General features: G+C 41.1%; 1 protein-coding gene across 1 annotated transcript in view; it reads right to left on the bottom strand.

Annotated features, from left to right (window-relative positions):
- The window catches only part of TTLL11 (tubulin tyrosine ligase like 11), a 33,986-nt gene that overhangs the window by 4,408 nt on the left and 9,802 nt on the right, over window positions 1-19,776 (bottom strand). The window contains exons 4-8 of the mRNA XM_058818296.1: window positions 16,559-17,134; window positions 15,916-16,011; window positions 15,279-15,397; window positions 2,616-2,843; window positions 541-656 (exon numbers count right to left, since the gene is read on the bottom strand). Coding sequence (XP_058674279.1) covers window positions 541-656; window positions 2,616-2,843; window positions 15,279-15,397; window positions 15,916-16,011; window positions 16,559-17,134 — 1,135 coding nt within the window. The remainder of the gene's footprint in view (window positions 1-540; window positions 657-2,615; window positions 2,844-15,278; window positions 15,398-15,915; window positions 16,012-16,558; window positions 17,135-19,776) is intronic.

Genomic DNA, 19,776 nt, shown 5'->3' with positions numbered 1-19,776 from the left:
TAACACACACACTTTCTCCCCAGAAGTGACACTCATGTGAAGCATATTATGGAAAAAGTTAGAAGCTGTTCTAGAACAACAGAATCATGCTTGTCTTGGTTACAGCTAGGAGTGGGCTGAACATGAAGCCAACAGAAACAGGTGGACAGTTTGAACACCTAAAAAGCATCTGGTTCATTGACACCATACACAAATCTCTTCGTTTTTGAAAGCCTGAAAATTCAGTTGCAAATCTGTTATTTTTCCTGGTGAAATTCTACCAGCCAACCACGCAAGTGATTTATATCCACCCTGAAATGCTCAATACAAATGCTCAGATTTTATATAGCTGTGAAATTGAGGTGACCCTCATGTTCCTAAAGTAATACTGCCCTGAAGGGTAACTGCCACAGCACTAACCAGGAGAATTGGTTGTATATGTGCATGCCTCAGGTGTACATGGCTTCTTCCCATTTCTATCAATGTTTGAGGTGTACCTGAGCAACTAAAATTGAAAAAAATAACCCCAAAAGTCAGATTTCATAGTTTTTGAATACAAACCTGGGCTACCTGATTCCTTGTGGTCAATGCCCATGCTGTTCCACCTCCTTGTGATATCAATATACAGGATATCTACAGCTGCCATTGAAAAATTGCTGTTACTCAGTTTGCAGTTTCTGTTAAAAAGAAACAAATAAAGATGAGATTTTCATTACATCCAAACTCCCAAGTTAGGAAAAATTCTGCAAGGGCAACTTGCAGGAGGAAAGTTTACCCATGTCATGTGTACAGAGCCACTGTAACGTGCTCAGTCTAATAAAACACACACAGCAGAGAGCAAACAAACCAGCATTCATTAAATGCTCCTATCTGAATGGAACAGGCCCAAACCCAGAATATTTCAATTAAAAATATGACCTGACTGTTACACAGAGCTTTCTCCCAGGGTATTGCCAGTACTCAGAGGTTGTAAGAGATGGAATTAATTGGTACCACAAATCTGCACAGACTATCTGCACGAGGCAGGGTTTGCACAGAGAAATACCCTTTTATTTGTTTGCCTGATCCTGTTTGGAAAGGGCTGGAGGAAGCTTTCAGGCACAGCCTTGCTCCACCATGCCTGAACACCGACAGGATTTTCCCTTCATGGAGTGGAACCTGTGTGGAGAGCAGCCCTGGGTGCAGCTCTGGGTGCAGAGCTGGCACTTTGTGTGTCCAAGTGTGCAGTGTGGTGTTGATCAGCCCTGGAACAGCCCCATTTCCAGCATTTCCAGATGTCTGGCAGCCACCACTGCCTGTGCCAAAGAGCTGGCCAAAATTTCTTGCCAGAAAAGAAACAAAATAAAAATTTTAAAAACCCACCCCAAACTCGGCCAATTGAAGCAAATCTCACTCTTTAGAAACCTCAACAGAGCTCCCTTAAAATAGAGTAAGGCCTTCCTAGATAGCCCAAAACCTCTCAGGCAGCATCCAAGCAAGGACTAGAAACAGCCAGCATTTCCCTTTTAGCTACTTTTATAGAATGAATAAAACATAAAAGGAAAACAGATTTTGATGAGCCAGAATTTGGGTGGACAGTCTTTGCAAGCACCTGCCCACACACGAAATCCCACTCATGTACCATTTTTTTCTTGAAAAGTGATACAACACACAGAAACCTGACCTCCCTTCTGAAATGAACAGCAATGACAGCTCTTCAAAAAAGGGCCTTATAGCTGGCATAGATGCTCTGGGAGAAAATAAACAAAAATATCTGCCAGTATTAAAAAGTTTAATTTAACATGCATTAAGAAACTGAAAATGCTGTTTCATTGAGCTATGGCAATTTATCTGAATATTCTTGAAAGAAAATGTTGGCATTTATTCTGTGTTCCTCTGAAAAGTGCCAAAATAAGGTTGGATAAAACTACAAAAAATACAGAACTGGATGCAATCCTGTACTGGTCTGTGGATAGAGCAGATGCCTTCAGACATTTTCTATATATCATCATTTGTATAAACCAAGTTGTTTTATATTCATTCCTGAATGCTAAATGCATCTGCATAGAAACAGGATCTGTGCTTTAAGAGTACATCTGCTGCTGCTGCTCATTTCTTTTGTCATAGTCAATGAAAGACAGAAAATGAGGTATTTGTACCATGACTAGAACAGATATAGCCATAAAAAACAATGAAAAAACCCTCCTAAATAAAAAGTATGTGAAAAAATAAATTGAGTTCCTTGACATTGCAAGGTGCAATTTCACAATGCAAATCCTCCCTGCACGGTGCATCAGGAACTGGCATTTGGGAATCCTTCCTGCAGCCTGGGGCGGCCAGCAGTGCCCCCACAGCCGACAGAATCACATCAAGTGACCCAATTTCAGTTGTCACTTCCTCACAATGATATTTCCACCATTTACTGGGAACGTGACATGCTGATGAAGATGGCAAATTGTATCTGCCAAAGTATCGCTGATCTGCTGTCAAATAAAGACCCAACTTCCTCCCAGACACACACTCATAGGTCAGCTATTCCAGGAGCTCGGATTGATGAAATGGATTTGAGAACAGAGCAGGCACTGGCTCCACGTTGGAAGGCATCACAAAACCTGCAAGCTGAGGGTGCCACTGCCAGGGCCACCTTCCCCACTGACCTTATGAAGGTGCGGAACCCCGTCGGGCCCAGCTTGGTGGTCCCTTTGACGCCGAGGAAGCGGATGAACAGCGCGGCCACCCTGTCCACGAGGCGCAGGTAGCTGAAGTGCCTGGCGTACTTGGGGAACACCTGCTTGAGGCACAGCGAGGGCAGCGCGGCCTCGGGGCTGGGGGCGGCGTCCGGCGGCTCCTCGCTGGCTCCCGGGGCCTGCTCCGGGCTCTGGCACCTACAGCAGAGAACACACAGGGGTCAGCGTGGGAGGGAGCTCAGAGCCCATCCTGCCTCTGCCATGGGGACACCTCAGCCTGGGAGGGAGCTCAGAGCCCATCCTGCTACAGGGACACCTCAGAGCTCAGCCCATCCTGCTACAGGGACACCTCAGAGCTCAGCCCATCCTGCTACAGGGACACCTCAGCCTGGGAGGGAGCTCAGAGCCCATCCTGCTACAGGGACACCTCAGAGCTCAGCCCATCCTGCTACAGGGACACCTCAGCCTGGGAGGCAGCTGACCTCAGCCCATCCTGCCACAGAGACACCTCAGAGCTCAGCCCACCCTGCCCCTGCCATGGGGGCACCTCAACCCTGGAGGGACCTCAGAGCTCAGCCCATCCTGCCACGGGGACACCTCAGCCTGTGCCAGCCTCAAGGACTCACTGAGGGCTGCACTGGGGCTCTGGGGAAGGGACCAGGGAGTCCCCATCTCCATAGAACCCTGCCCAGCTTCCCTCCATTTGCTCCTCTGCCGTGGGATTTCCAACAGGCCAGGGGAGGAGAACAGAGCTGAGCCCCATTCTCTAAAGCTGCTCGTTAGAATTAATTGTTTTGACTGACACAGCTGAGTCAGGCAAATGAATGAAAGGTCAAATATAAGGTAATGCTTCTGTTGCCACACAGAAAAAAGCAAAGCTTCATTTACATACTAATGTCTGACCTCAATACATTCGTTTCTCTAATTCTGCAGCTTATGAAAGATCACTCTTTAGAAAAGATCAACTGTAGTGCAGCTTTAAAAAAAATTAAATTTTAATAAAGCTTATGGAAATGATATCTAAGACTACTTATCTTTTATACATGATTACTAATTTATTAATGTTTCCTCCATCTATGTTTTATTCCTGTCTTTCTGACCAGCCTTAATCTTTATGCAAATACAAGTTGCTAAGGGACAAACAAATTTGCAACTACTAATTAAAGGCTTCAAAATTTGCAGCATTTTATACACTTGTATATAAAATTTAGCTGTCAAAATTCAGAGTAAAATGAGGTAAGAATGACAATATTAATATTTCTAAGAATGCTTACTTGATGTATTTTACATTTAGGGCATTGCTAGAAGTATAAATTAAGCAATTTCAGTATCAGCTTACAACTGCTTACCTAATAAAAGAAAATACTATGTTCTGGATTCTGAAGCTATAATTATTCCCTCAGTTGAGCTTCTATTCTCCAAGCAAGGACTATGTTAACATAGTTAAAAGCAGAGGATATTTTGCATGACAAATGTATCTATCCACCCATTTATCACCACAGAATATGGACCTCCCAAAGAACAGGTAAGTGTACCTGGAGCATGTAGGAAGGAAATCTATTTGTGTGCTCATTCACAGAAATAAATCATTTAGGAAACTAAGGCCAAGCCAGAGCACTGTCTCTGCATTATCAACCATTCATGAATTTGCTTTTATGAACTAATCCCATTATTTTATTAACAGAGACTTCCAGCACTCCCAGGATGTCATAGCAAGCAGTTTCATGGTTTGCCTGCATGTTGTGTGAGTAATCAGCTTTTGTTTTGTTCTGGCCACTCTGACTGCCATTTGTAGAAAATGAATATTCATCCCCTCTTCACCCTCTGGCAAAGTGAAAAAACATCTATAGCACAAGAATTTTCACCGTTCAAAATAATAATAATAATATAGTTGCACAAAGATAGAAGTATTAAAAGAATGTTAAACCCACAGAGTAAGAGATTTTTGACATTATGGTGAAATAATTATGGCTCTTACATAGAGTTTATTCAACACTTTGGAGAATGCTTTGAGGCAGGCAGAGCAGCCCCAGTAAAGAGTCCATATTTCAAAGAGCAGAATCAATCAAACATGAGGGCTGATAATCACCACAGTGTTGGCAGACAACGAACTTCTGATCATACCAAATACATTTTGAAAACACAGAAGCTGTCCTGTCTCTGGGAAGCAGAAAATGCTGAAAGCAGAATTTCCATCTCTCTCTGAGAGAAAAAAAAAAACAATTTCTCATTTACAGAAATAAATTGGGTAAATCACCTCAGATTTTGAAGCTCACCTGCAGCTCCCAGGCCTGACAGAGGTGTCCCTGCAGAAGGGTGAAGGGCACCGAGCACACTGCTGGTTTTGGAGAGCTGGCAAACACATTTTAGGTGAATCCACGGGTAAAATGTACTCCACAGCTTTTCCATTGGAGTAAGGAACCCAAAATAATGGATGGGACTGTTGGAAAAGAGAAGGCCAAGCCCCTGCAGCCTGCCAGCAGCCATCCCAGCAGCTCTGGGCTCTCTGCTCTGTCCCTCGAGTGCTGTTTGTCTGCCACAGCCATCAGCCCCCTTTCTGAGAAGGATGGTTCACTGCCTCTTCAGACTGATGGATTTATTATAAAAATAAACACTTCTCATTAAAGATTAAATAGCTTTTGGCAGAAAACAGAAGACTGGAAAGTTTGCTGCCTTCACACAGTGTTAATGAGTGTTTCCAAGATGTAGAAACTTGGCAGGGATCCTGCTCTGCTCCACACCAGGGACACAAAGCCAGGGATGAGAACATTACTGACATTTCCATTTCATATGCAGAGAAGTCTAGAGCTGTGGTTTGATCTCTATAGCCCTCCCTAATTCATAGTTTAAATAATTAAAGGAGAAATGCATCTGAGCAGTCTCAGGTGCTGAAAAAACCCAGCTATTTCCTAATTATTAATTGAGATTCTTTACTTCCAACTTTCTCCTCTTAAGAATAATGGTGGTATCATTCTGTATTCACTACAGATTTATTATTCTTAATGTAACACAAGCAGTGAATGCTTATGTTATTACCTGTCAGCTATGAGTGCAGCAGAAAATATGGCATTACTGTAATGAAATAATGGATAAGCAATGCAAATCCTGCACCCAAAGACTTTGTTCCACTGCAGCAAAAATTATTACAGAACAAAGATCATTAAATATAGTCCCCAATACTTTATTTTCTGTGGAGGTAGCTGTTATTATTCCTAGTAGATTTATTTGTGTTCACTATTTGCTTTCAAGGTACTTATGTGCCTCATTATTTCTCCAGAGTTTCTTTTGTTTCTTTAGAAAAGTGTGCCTGAGAAATAATAATGCAGGATAGAGCAAAGGCAAAGCAGCTGTAAAGCCTGGGAGTACACTGAAATTAGACCACCAAGTGTCTTATATTAGAACAGAAAAAAAAAAAAAAAAACAAACCCCAGGATATTTCTTCCCATGTGGAAATTATTCTTAGAAAGCAGTTGTGCTTATGCTGGGACAGAAAAGGAGCTTTACCCTGCCAGCCAAGGGAGCAGAAAGCAGCACTGCAATTGCATTTTATCAGCCTTAATCCTCCTATTAAAGCAGGTGAATTCTCATACACAAAATAACACTCCTGATGATTACATTGCTATTAAGCCATGTGACTTCATGCTTTCATTTTGTGGCCACTGGGTGCTAGGCAGTTTTATTGCTTTCTCAGTGTTTCAGAGACTAGAGACCAATTATTACTTAAAAATAAGCCAATCATCTCTCTTGCTGAAAGATGACTTGCAGCAGAAGCTAAATTATAGAGAACATCACTGCCCCCAATACATTAATTTCTGTCACTCTGTCACTATAAAATTTACAGCAGATATAATCTCTTTGAAGGGGGATCAAGTCATAGAAACTACAAGCCTAGTTTTAAATAGAATTTTAATTTTAATGAAAGCTTCAGGGAATGATGTTTATGCTGCTTATCTTTCATACCTGGTGATTAAGTTAATTTATACTTAATGGAAGAGGATATTTCTAATCCCCAGACAGGCTCAACATCTGTCTGTGACTATGTTTTTGGAAGCCTTAAGCTGCTTGTGATTGATGTAATAAAACCAGGATGCTGCAGAACTGACACCTGAAGGATATCTGTAAGAGGGAAAATGTTATTTTTCTGCTCAATGCCTCTGCTTAAGTCAAACCAAAATCCAAGCACTTAATATTGCTGTCCCTTAAAAACCTGCTTTGCACTCCCTCACCATTATTTGAGTATGAACAGGGCAATAAGCAAACAGTTCTCAAATATGTTTATGATCCAGTATTCACTCATCATGTGCAGTGCCTGAGACACGGAACTTTCTTATGGCCTGAAGCTAATGAGAATAATAAACCTCCTGCAAAAAAAACCTGTGAAATAGTCTCCATTTTTCCTTCACTTCTCTTTCCATGTCTATTTAAAACCAAATGTTAGCAAAAATAAATGCTTGCATTTATCACATAATTATAACAGGGAAAAATGTCTTGAAATGTAAACACCTTGCCAGAAAAAGATAACATTTTCAACTTTTTCCCAAGAAATCCCAGTACTTTCAAAGGAAAAAAGACAGGTATTTCAGCTGTCATTTATATCCATGTTATTTTAAATTCTAATTCTTACAAGGCACCTGCATGTAAGGACTTTGCAGTGGTGTTCAGGGCTATAATCTGTGTGTGCACATCCATTTATTCCATTCACTGTTACCTCTCTGAGTCTGTGCTGGGGCCCAGGACTCCCTCTCCCCATTCCAAGGAGGGATTTGTCTCTTCCTGGTGAGGTGATGCACCTCAGCCTGCCCTTGCCTGATCAATTGGTTCTAACATCTTCCAGGCTGCATGAAATCTGATTTTTGAAATCAATTTGTTCATGGCTTGTGCCATTGCTGAGAGAACACAGAGTACATGCCACGACTCAGGAGTCACATGAGGACCTGGAGACCAGCACAAAGCATTCAAGGCTCCCCCAGATATTTTATACAAAACTCTCACAGCTGGTTGCAGTTTTAGTTACACATAACACAGAGCTTGTAAAGATATCCAGGAGACAGGTAAGAAATGAGACATTTTTATACCATACACACATAGCCCTGCTGTACATGCAGACATAAATACACACTGTGTAACTACAATTTCTGTTTGTGGTATATACCTGTACACTTATGCCATGAAAACTATCTGGTGGGAAGCAATTCAGTATAAGAGAGATTACAGAAAATTAGAAGTTATTGGAGTTTACATTACAGAGCAACTGGGAAAATTGATTTAAAGGCAAAGTTGTTTCTGTGCAGCACAAACACTCCAGAAGGTAAAAGGGAAAAAATGTCAAATTAAATACACATATTTCTTTCATTTTAGACAAGGCATTTAAGCTAATATTCTGAAAATTAAATTTCATTCAAGAAGCATTTAACTGAAGATTAGTAATGGAAATTGTGCATATACAAAAGCCAGGAAAAAACTCTACAGTCAAGAGTGCAGCTGAATCACTGCTCCTGCAGTAAGATACCACCCAAAATCTAGATTATGTTAGCAAGCTACAGGCTACCTAGAGGTGAATGATTTTGCTGATAGCAGAAACTCAGCTCAAATTATTAACATATTGAAGTGTCAGGAAAAATCACTTGGCACTCAAACCTACCTATTAATGCCCTTCCCTTTGTGAACACAAAAATTCAGTGAATCCCCTTGGACAGGGAAGGCACACACAGATGTTGCCTTTAGCTTTAAGAGAGGGGGAAAAAAAGTGGTTTTAACTTCAAACTACAACAGCTTTCTTGTTCCACTCCCTATAATTTCCTCTTTAGTATTGAAAACTAAAGAGGAAATTATAGGGAGTGGAACAAGATGATCTCTAAGGTCCCTTCCAGCAGAAGGCTGACTCCACCAAACACTGCAGTGAACACTTCAGTAGTTGATGAATAAAGTCAGAATTGCTTTTGTTTTATATCCTCCCCAATGTAACTGGAGCACATCTCTGACCATATTTAACCTGAATTTTCACTGGTTCCAGCTGAAGCTGCCCCTCAGCAATGCCTGGATACAGCAAACATCTGCATGTAACACAGCGCCCAGGGATGCTCTGAAGTCCTGCTGAATTCATGGTTTAAAAAACAAAGCAAAGCAACCCAAAGCAGCTTCATTTGTTAGAATTCAGCCAAAGCAGGAGCAGGCAGCAGAGGAGCTCCAAGAGCTGAGTCCCAGCCAGAGCTGCTGGGACAGTGCTGAGGGACACCAAGTGCATCTCAACCTGCCTCAAACCAGGCTCCCCTACCACCAAGACTCACTGACAACCTGTAATTAGATTACTGAACCCAAAGATGTATTTAGACCTGCTGCCTCCATGTTCATTTTGATGCCATGTGGAGGGAGATGAAGCAGCCACTCCTTTACTCTGATCTCCTTTCTTTTTGGGCAAACCTCGGATATTAAAGCAATCCTGTGGCTGCACTACAAAAACTTGAGGAAAGTGACATAATTTTCCTTTTCTCTGTACTTTATCACAAAGGCTTTCTTTTTATATAAGAGAGGAAAAAGGAAAAAAAAAAAGCAAACCTTCTTAATGATCAAGTCAAAATGTAATATGGTGTGAATATCTAAGAGAGGTAATTGCTAGAGCATGTTTTGATACATTCAAATGTTGGGGAAGTTCAGGTTTTATGGAAACACAGGTCACATTCCTTAGCTTATCTCCATTCCTTCCTCTTCTGTTCTCAAGAGAGAAAAAAGAAAGGAGATGTCAATAAAAAACTAATTAGATTAGCTGCATCTCAAAACACTGTGATTCAAGTCTAATTGGCCAAAGTAGTCTCCAGTCCCAATTTGATAGCTCAGCCCCAGAGCTGGGCTCACCCCAGAGCCAGGGGCACTGCACACACCAATTACTGCTAAAGCACACCACAGGCTTGGGCCAATTAATTCCACAGTGCTGAAAATGAAACCTTTTCAAGTCCTGCAGCCCATATCAGTTCTTGTCCATTAAAATTTCCAAATGAGCTGGGCCTGTCATCCTCTCACTTGCTGAGTACACTGGAAGCACTTCCAGCTGTCCCTCAATACGGGGTCATTGCAAGAGATTCAGGGTGAGACTGAATTCACTCTTTAGGTGCAAGTTAAAGTACAGCCTGTCCAGTCAAGATGTGAGTGCTTGGAATACAGTGTGTGAGCAGACACAGCCCTGCTTGCAACACTGGACTGGGAATAACAGCACTTTTTGCAGTGGTGAAGGCTAAAATAGGAATAATCACAAATTAATCTGTATCTATGCAAGGGAGGTGGTTTTAGCTATTTTAAAAGAAATATTATTACCCATTATTACCCATTTTTAGTCAATTAAAACATTTCAGATTATATTTCAGATTATAGCCACTTAGAAATTAAAAGATCTATCATCACATTTAATTATCTTTTCTGTGCTGGGACTTCTGCCACAGCACATTCAAATTATTTGCCAATGTTCTGCACTGTGTATTTTTTGTTGATGTAGTACAACATAAGTGGCTCCTAAAACCAATGCAGAACTGTTCTGTCAGTCAAGCACTAGCAGATTCTTCCCTTTATGGAGGGACATCTCACACTGTAGTTCATAGAATTTCCAATAGGGCCTGTCCTAATCAATAGGAGAAAGGTTAAATGCTCTTAAGGATGTAGCAGATAAATAATTGGAAAAGCAAGAACAGAGAGCAAGGATCAAGATACCACAACATCTGATCACAAAACTGAAGAGAGTCATTGAGGCAAGTTCCTTGAGCAGGATGAGAAATAGCAGTAGAAATAAATACTCTCAACTACAGAAAAACCAAGTTAACATTTCAGTAATCTGAACTGAAGGAACATTGACAAACATCACATTTAAAAGTCTCTCTCACATGTCTAAGTCATCAAAAGCTGCCTGGGCTAATGTAACAGACACGAATTGATAGTGGAGCTGGCAGATTGCCTGATGAAGGACTGAACCAGAAAGCCCTGTAGGAAAGAGAAAGGGGCTAATTCAATGTGCTTCCAAAGGGCTTTGGCAGAATGAGCCTCAGTATGAACGCTGGGTCATCTTGACTGATGGAGAAAAGAATTGTGTCAGCCTCCAAAATGAACCAGAGGAGGAAGATCAATCTCAAGAAAGCCACACATATGAGTTTATACAGTCTCAGGCAGAAAGAAGGCTGGAGTGAAGAGGTGGTGCTTGAGAGGCATCTGAATAGCTGCAAACCTGAGCAGACTTGCAGGATGCAGGAATCAACCCAAAGCTCTGGCAGTCAGCCCATAAAGTCAATTAGCAAATGGAAGGCAAACAGTGATATTTCCATAGCTGGGTTTATTACATGCTTATTTTGATAGGCACTAAACTCACTCCATATAATGCAGAAGGCACTGACAGCCCTGAGTAATGAATCCCTGAGGAGCAGAATACAGCTGCTCACAGCAGCAGAGAGGAAGATGCAGTACAGGCAGCCTGAAGAACAGCCATTATTTCCTGATCAGTGAGAGCTGCAGCAGCAGCAGCCCCCACCCAGCCTCTCCACATGTCTGTGCTCTGAGCTTCTGACCCTCTGCAGCCACCCCTGTCACCCAGTCACAACCCTACAATGCGGATGGTGAGATAAACACAGTAATAAATGGCAAGAATGACTTTATCACCAACACTATCTGGGCTAATCACACTCTCGAGACATCTCTGCAGTGTATTTTCATTTTTCCATTAAACATGACTCTAACATCAGGGGAGGTTATGAAACTGAAGAAAAATATCTGGAAAATGAATGGAATACATCTGAACAGGTGACTTCCTGACTTTCCTTAAGAAAGTACAAAATTGCTCCTAAACAACAAGAAATTAAAAATAGCATTAGGATTTGGAAAACATCTTTGGAACATCCAAAAGAATGACCAGAAATTAATTCATGTTTTCATTAAACACAGATCCCATTCTCCTCCTAGAAACTATTCACTTTTTCCTCTATCATGGAAAGGAATCATTTCAAGAGCTAAAGTTGTGTAATCAACACAGTGGAAAAAATTAACCACCCTGTTTTGAGCAAGAAAAGAGGAAGATCTTTTGTGTAGCCATTTCTACAAAATCTTGTTTTGACTGAATTTCTTCCTAACACCAAAAGAATACAATAAAAAAGTCAGTCTGACAGACATTAATATTTACAGGGTGCTCACAGAACAGAGTGACATTAGCCAATGTTTGCATGCTGATCTTGCAAAAATGTGAGAGCAACCACATTGGGGTTCTTCCTACTCAGGAAATTAGTTAATCATATTTGACATTTTCTAGAGCCACAGGACCCAGAGAAGAGAATTGTACCTGACATCTTTTAAAAAGAAGGGGAAAAAAAAATCAGAACATCACAAATAAATTTCAAGGCTGGTTTCAAATGGAAAAAAAGCACTGCAGTGGCATGTACAGAGAAAGCACCCAAGAAAAGATAAACTAGCAATGAAACAGCAAGGGCGTGCTAGGTAATAAACCAAAGCATTCCATTTGGAGGGCACAAGGAATTGATTGTTTTTGTAACAGCCATAGATTAAATTACATTTCATTTCCAAAGTGTTTCAATTCTTTCTTCTGTCAATGGCTATTTCAGAGCTGAATAAAAGTCATTATATTACTTAGGGGCTGCACCTTCATCATCTCTAGCAGGGAAAAAGCAGATTTTATTCCATGAGAAATAAACTCATATTTCTAATGACACACATGCCACAGTGCTATGATTTCTTTATCAAAAGAATAAAATGGTTCTTTTCTGTCTTGAAATATGTAAGAAACCAGGCATGGAAATGCAAGAGATCACACTAGGACACAGAGTAAACAACAGCAACCGAAATACAAAGGAGCCCTTATTGCTGGATTAATTAGCATGAATAAACCAGGGCACAAATATTTTTGACAGGACAGGAAAGCAGGTCATTAGCACTTTTGGGATGATATAAATGTTCCTCCTACAACATGCTGAGCACTCCTGCTCCAAATGATCCTGTCAGCTTGCCTTTATACCTCCCAACATCTGACATCCAGTGGAGAATACACAGCATTTACATGAGACTGACACTCCTTTTTGCTCCTCCAATCTACTGCTATTTGAGGAAGAATAAATTGCTAATAATTAAACAAACAGTGAAACTAAAACCTTTTTACTGCTATCAAGATTCCAAATTAGGCACAGAAAAATAGAAGTTTGCAAAGCCTTTAGAAATGGATTTTCTGTTGGAGGCACAACATACACAATGATTTGCATCAGTGATTATCTTAATTAAACTGCTGTTTACATAAGTAACGTTGATTTACTTTACATGTTGTTCGGTGTCATTAGACCATTCACTTAATTGTGCAAATTTCCTTTAGCTGAAGCCTTCTCCCACCTTCAGCAGGCTGTGAGCAGCACCTCTGGTGTAAGGAGTGAATCCAGAGCAAGTTTAATAATTACTACACAAGCCTCAGACAAATTTCAGTCACACAAATCACTGGGTTAGCTCCAGCATGTCAATGGCCTGGATGTTTGCCATCATCTGCTCATGCCTTAAAATCCATGAGGACAGCACTGCCACACAGACAGAGCAAACATCAGTGCCTGCCACGAGATTTTATTAAATATTTTCATTTCTTAATGATGAGAGAAACTTGAGTTCCACATAAGTGACTTAAAACTAGGAAAAGGTAATTTCTGCTGCGGAAGAAAAGCCACCATGTATATTTAATTACTGTGATTTGAACATGTACCAATGCAGATTTTCAATCAGTAATTGCTCGCAGTGCCAAGATGGTTACTACCAATCCCTGCATGTAAAGATTGGAGTTGTGTTGGAAAAATTAAGAAATATGTGTGGAATGATAAACTGATCCTATCCAGCTTAACTTTTTTTTCCAATATTATACATCACATGATAGGAAGGAGGAAACTAATATCAAAACACCATGAAGATGGGGAAAAATTAAACTAAAAAAAATTCTGAGCTATTAATCCTTCCTGATAATGAAGTACTTCAGGATGACTTCTAAAACTCACTTTCATTTAGATGCCTCATTTATTTTAATCTGGGAGATAATTAGAAGGAAATCAAATTCTCCACAGCAGAATATTTACCTGTGATGCAGCTCAGACTTCTCAGTATTTCCCCTGTGTGTTCAAAGTCTATGTTATATATATTGCTAAAACCTTACTGAGATTAATGCCCTTTACTTAATTAGCATCCAAATTTGAGTCTGTGAGGCTTGCTGCTGGTTAGCTGTCAGAACAGCAATTCTTTCTGATTTTTTTTCTGTCAATACTTGGCCAAGTTTTGGTCAGGAAGTTGCAGACACTGTCTCAGTTCAGTAAAAAGCACGGGGGGGCAGCAGGGGGGATGCCAGGGAAGGAGGGGCAGCTGTGCCAGAGCTCCTGCACATCCTCCCCAGCAGGTCCAGGGCACTGCCCTGGGCAGTGACCCATGGTGCACACACCAATGTCCATCTCCAAGGTGCTCTGGTAACCAGATTACCCTGCAAGAAAAGCTGCACCACTGATGAATTCCTGCTGGGAAGAGCCAGTGGTTTATCTCATCACCAACTAATCCTGTCAGGAATTATTTAGCACTCTAAATGTATCAGAGAAGAATCCTCAGCTGAGTGAGCCTTCCCCACACACTGGCGTCCTCTAGCAATTTATTTGTAATTATCACTTGCCTTTTTTCCATATCTAATATGAAGTTAATGAATGCCTGACATAACTTCAGCAGAAAAAACCACCACGACTAGTTACATAATTACAGGTTAAAAAATGATCTTTTTCAGCTCCACGCACTGAAGTAATCTTTAAGGGTAGAGGTTAAGTACAGGCAACACAGAGTATAAATTGCTTTGCAAAACGTTCTGTACACTGACCACAGCAACTTCTCTGTGTGGCACTGCCTTTGAAGGAAGAGTTTGATCTCATAATAATATTGCAGTAATACAGAACCTGTTAGTATTATCAGTCATGTCTTGTTCATCGGCCTCTGTCTACAAAAGGACAGCAAATTTGCACTTGAAATCATTACAGAATGTGAATAACATTTCAAGTCACCACTAAGTGCCAAGAGAAGAGGAAAATGGATACTTTAGCATGGAGGCAGACCTATGAGCAAGAATTTCTAGGGAAAAATAAGAGAAAAAAAAAAAATCACCCTTTCATGTCTTCAAGAACTGCTTAAAATGAAGTGTTTCATCAAAAAAAAGATATGATTTCTCTCAGCCTGATCCCACCACAGGCATTCCTGTGCAAGCTGCTGCAGGCAGCTCTTCTCATTTCTAGATCATAGATTTAACTCTGTTTATTATCACAGATTAAGGAAGCAATTTTTAAATACAATATTCATACTTTTCAGCTCCAATGGGGCAATTCATTCAGAGTAATTTGTGACTTTCAAGCAAATTAATACACAAATTTATGTCTCATTACTATATTGAAGAGAAAAAAAAAGAGGCCTCAAGTGGAAGCGTAAATAAATAAATCTGAGTTTCTAAACTGTTTGTACCAGTTGAGAGTAAGATGTCCCAGGGAAACTGGTATATCCTCATTTACTATCAGCTTGTGGACCTTCTCAGGGAAAAACAATCTCATTTTTCTATTTATTGCAAGGCACTGATGCAAAAGCAGGGAAAATCAGTAGACTTACTGAGTATCCTTCCTCTTCTTTTTCTGAGGGTCCACCAGCCGCAGAGTGTCCCTGATGACAGCAACTTTCACTTTTTCATCAACAGGGCTTGGGACATTTTCAAATACTCCAGGAGAAAGCTTTACATCACAGAGGGACACAGTTATTCACTACAGAACTAAGGGTGATTTATTCCACATTTGCTGAAACTCCATGTGCTTCATCTATATTTTAAATACACCATGATGGATTACAAAATACTTCCGCAAGGATGCACAAATACCTGCACATTTTCAGTATGATGCTACAACAAATTCCTCTAGTAAACTGAAATATTATAAAAAAGATTGTTGCTGATGTTATCATTTATATTACGTATGCAAACATGAACAAGATTATTAACAATCCCCTAAACACAATTAACGACTGCAGGAGATGATGAATAAATGCATTTATGACAGAGACGATGGAGAGCTTTCACAATTCCAATAAGTCATATTTCCTATGTATAAGATTAGCAATGATTTCAAAGCAGAAAATTACAGAGAACCTTGGAGGTTTCATATTAGCAGACAGCTTTCATCTTTCAAACAAGGAAAAAAGCCTAGAAAACCCAACCGAAGCAATTTCCTTCCAGTATCCCATTGAGAACTCTTACCTCTTGCTCATGTTCTATTCTCATGCTGGGGTTTGCATTTACTTCCAGTAACACAGGCTTCAAGTCTTTCATCAGGAGAATGTCAAACCCTAAAATCTGTGCATAACAAGCAATATGTCACTTCAATTCTACCCAGGGCGTTCTGCAGAATGCAGTGCTGTCCATATGGCAACACTGAGGAGGAATAAACGTTTGAGGGGCAGAAAAGAAGTAACTGAGAAACTCTCCAGTGCTGAATAACTCCAGAAGCCACTTGGCTCCCATGGCAATGGCTCCTTTCACAGCACCCCCTCCCTGAATGCTGCATCTGCCAACATGGAACCTTGACACCCGTGATGAGGGGGTCTGGAAATTGCCAGGATCAAAACTGTGTTAGGAACATGCAAAGCTTCACTTCTAACATGTAGAAGATGGAGTGACAACTGTCACTAACAAACTACAGCCATTGAAAATCCTCTGTATCTGCTTAGGGCTGGCAGTAACACAGGCCAGGAGATTGAGGTTGGACTTGGGTGAGGAGCTCTGAGCTCCCACCAGTGAGCAGCACCATAACTACAGAAACCCTTCAGAAAAGGCATTAACCACCCAGAAAATTAATCTTTGCACAGAAGTAACTGCATTCCTGGCAGAAATTCCAACTTACCTGGAAGCAAGTTGGCCCAGGCTTTCCTGCTGGTATGTCAGACTGATAGTAAACTTTCAGTTCTGGTGTCAGTGCAATAATTGTTTTAATCACCAATGAAATTATATCTGACCAGAGCTTTTTGACATCAGCTCCTCTGGAAGACAGTCTGCAAAGAATGCTTGAAAAAGTCCTCTTGCTGCCAGTGTTTGCACTGGCAGAATGGATGAAATTCCCACTATGGATATTTAGTGAGTAGTTGGTTAAGTGCATAAAAACCTGGTGCAAATTTTTGAGAGTGGGTTCTTGATAGGGCTCTGTACAAAACCTAGAAAGTCCATCTTTGGCTATATAAATCTCTAAGGGTTCTAAGGACTTCAGCAGGACATAGAGGCGAATATCAAACTTCAGTTTGTCCACGAGCAGTGGTTTGCAGATGTACTCCTGCACCACAGCTGGCCTGCTCTGGATGCTCCCTGTCAGCCTGATGTCACTTGGGTCCTTGATGAGGTAGATTCCATCCCCCTGGCAGCCTCCATCAGGCTTTACAATGAAAGTGGGCTTCCAGGATGGATTGCTGTCTTTCATCGTACGAACCTAGGAGGAAAAGCACTGCAGTCAGAGGCACTAAGTGGGCAAGGCAAGAAGGGCTGGTCCTGTGAAAGCCAGGCAACAAAAATAAATCAAAATAGCATGGATACATCACCAGAGTAGTAAACAGCATGCAGAAAAGGCAGAAGATGAACAGTGCTGACGAGCACAAGGAGAAACAAAAAAGCACAAATAGGGAATTACTAGTACAGATAAAAGGTCATTTTATTTAACAAGTCACTGTATAAACCATTTCAGGAACTTCTTTTTAATGTTCTGTTCCAATTTACAGAAGGAAATGGGGTATATCTCATGAGATCCATCTTAGTAGTCACTAATGTATATGAAACTACAAAGTTAAACTTTCATGCTGCATTTTGAACAACTACTGACAAAGACAATCATTAACTTCAGGAAAGGTGCCTTAGTATTCAGGTATGAATGTAAATACTACCTGAAGGAAAACTGAAGTAAAAATTTGTCACTAACAATACCTTTTTCCACCATCAGATACTCATAGTTAATAAAACTGGGGGATGCTGAACCATGCACAGGTACAACCATGTCATTGACACATCTGCTGAACATCAGAGCTTTCATGTTACATGTGTATTTCCCACTACCTAAATAAATTCTAGTTTATTTATTACTTGTACAGCAAAAGTCAGAACTGCACACATGGGGATGCCTCAATCAGAAATGAAATTGAGAAAGAAAGGGAAGCCCTAACAAAAGAAAGCAGCTGAAGAAATGCAGGATGCAGGCTAGCAGGTTTATCAGCTACTCATGGGATTCAGGACAATAAATCACTCAAAAACCTCTTCCTCCCAAACCAGAGGGATGTCCCAGCACTGACCACTCCTTCCTTGCACTCCCACGTTTTAGGGCCCCACCTGCAGCTGCTCTCCCTCTCCCTGCAGCCAGGCACGTGCTGAGCCCAGTCAGAGATCTGGTCCTACCCTGTGGCTCACCAACAACTGGAGATTTTAGAAGCCTGAGGACAAAGGCTAACAAAGAAAGAACAAATCAGTTGTCACCATCCACCCTGGAGAATGAAAGAGGAAAAAATCAGCCCACAGGAAAGGCTGAGCATGGTCAGATCACTGTGAGAGCAGCAACCTCTGCTGTACCATCAGTGCTGACCCCCAGGAGGGGCCCAGCCCTGTCAGCAGTGACATTCCCAAGGCCTCAAGGACTCCTGGCTCCACCCCAACCAGTTATTTATTTCACTCAGAGTCACACTGCTAAAAGCCTTCCTACCAGCTGCAGCAGGAATTCAAGATCCATTATCCAGACTAGGATTTTTCTCAGGGACAGGTGTCACACTGACTCAGTGAAAGATCCTTCTGCAAAATAGGTCACTCTGAGGGATAAATGCCTCAGTGGAGGTCAGGCTTACATAAATGGCATGTGGATAAATAGGTCTAAGCAGATCAACAGGCCTAGATGAGCAAAGAAGGAAAGCAGGATTTATGTCCTAGTCTTTTTAGCACTATAGAATAATCTCCCCTGATGTGACATTACCCTGCAGAGCAGAGGAGTTCTCTGGTTCACTGTTGTGAAAGTCAGCACCACGGAGAGACACCTGGTTAATGTGAACCCTCTGTGAGCAAACACAGCCCCTGGGACTCCTGCTGAACACACAAAGTGCCAACTGTGCCCTCCTAGGGCAGAAAATAGTGAAGAACCTCTGTGGCACCAGGAGGAAGAATCTGCCGCCAGTCCCACATCTGCTGCTCACCCCTCAGGCTGCATCTGCTCTGCTCCAGCAGCACCTTCCAAAGGAGATGATGCTTTCCAAAGGAGATGATGCTTTCCAAAGGAGATGATGCTTTCCAAAGGAGATGATGCTTTCCAAAGGAGATGATGCTTTCCAAAGGAGATGATGCTTCCCAGGGACTATTGCTGAAGATGAAAAAGAACCTGCCTTTCAAAATATTGCATTCTAACAATCACTGGTCTCTGAGAGCTCTCTTAAAATAAGAAGTAAATAATTTTCTCCATCATATTCTATTCCATTTTTTAAATGGACTAAAAGGCCTGGATATTATTCAAGCTTTCTAGTCCATCAAAACCTACACATGGCAGATAAAGATAGGCTGGTAGGGAAAGGGGGAGTAGTAATCCAGAGTCAGTCTCAGTCTGTTTTTCAGCAGATTTACTGTCTTGAAGAAAACAGATGGTTTCTTGATCTTCAAGGAAATTCCCAACAGTCGTCTTCAAATTCTCTGCAATCCCCTCAACTATATTCTTTCAAATTCTCATTGTGAGGGGGCTTGTCCAGTCTTAGAAAATTCAGTCATGTAGGAAAATGAGTTTATATGAAATGAGATATTTCTGTGTCCTTTGCTTGACAGAAGGAAATTATCTTTAAAAAACATGTTAACCATTTACAGTTAACAGCAAGAGAAGGGTTGGTGAAAATCTGCAGGTTTGGCTTTCACAAGGAAACACAGGCTGAATGAATATAGTATTCTGGAAAAATGCATATAATGGGCTATAAGATCTGACAGCACAAAGACTGGAATATTCATGCCTATGCCTAAGAGGTATCCAAAAGCTGAAAACCTGATTAAACCACCAAAAATATGCTGTGCTGGAAATTAGACCATCCAAATTAGATTCTTATTAAAAATTAATCACACTGG

The sequence above is a fragment of the Ammospiza caudacuta genome, chromosome 21 (assembly GCF_027887145.1).
Source record: "Ammospiza caudacuta isolate bAmmCau1 chromosome 21, bAmmCau1.pri, whole genome shotgun sequence".
Classification (NCBI taxonomy): Eukaryota; Metazoa; Chordata; class Aves; order Passeriformes; family Passerellidae; genus Ammospiza; species Ammospiza caudacuta.
This window is presented reverse-complemented; position numbering and strand designations above follow the sequence as displayed.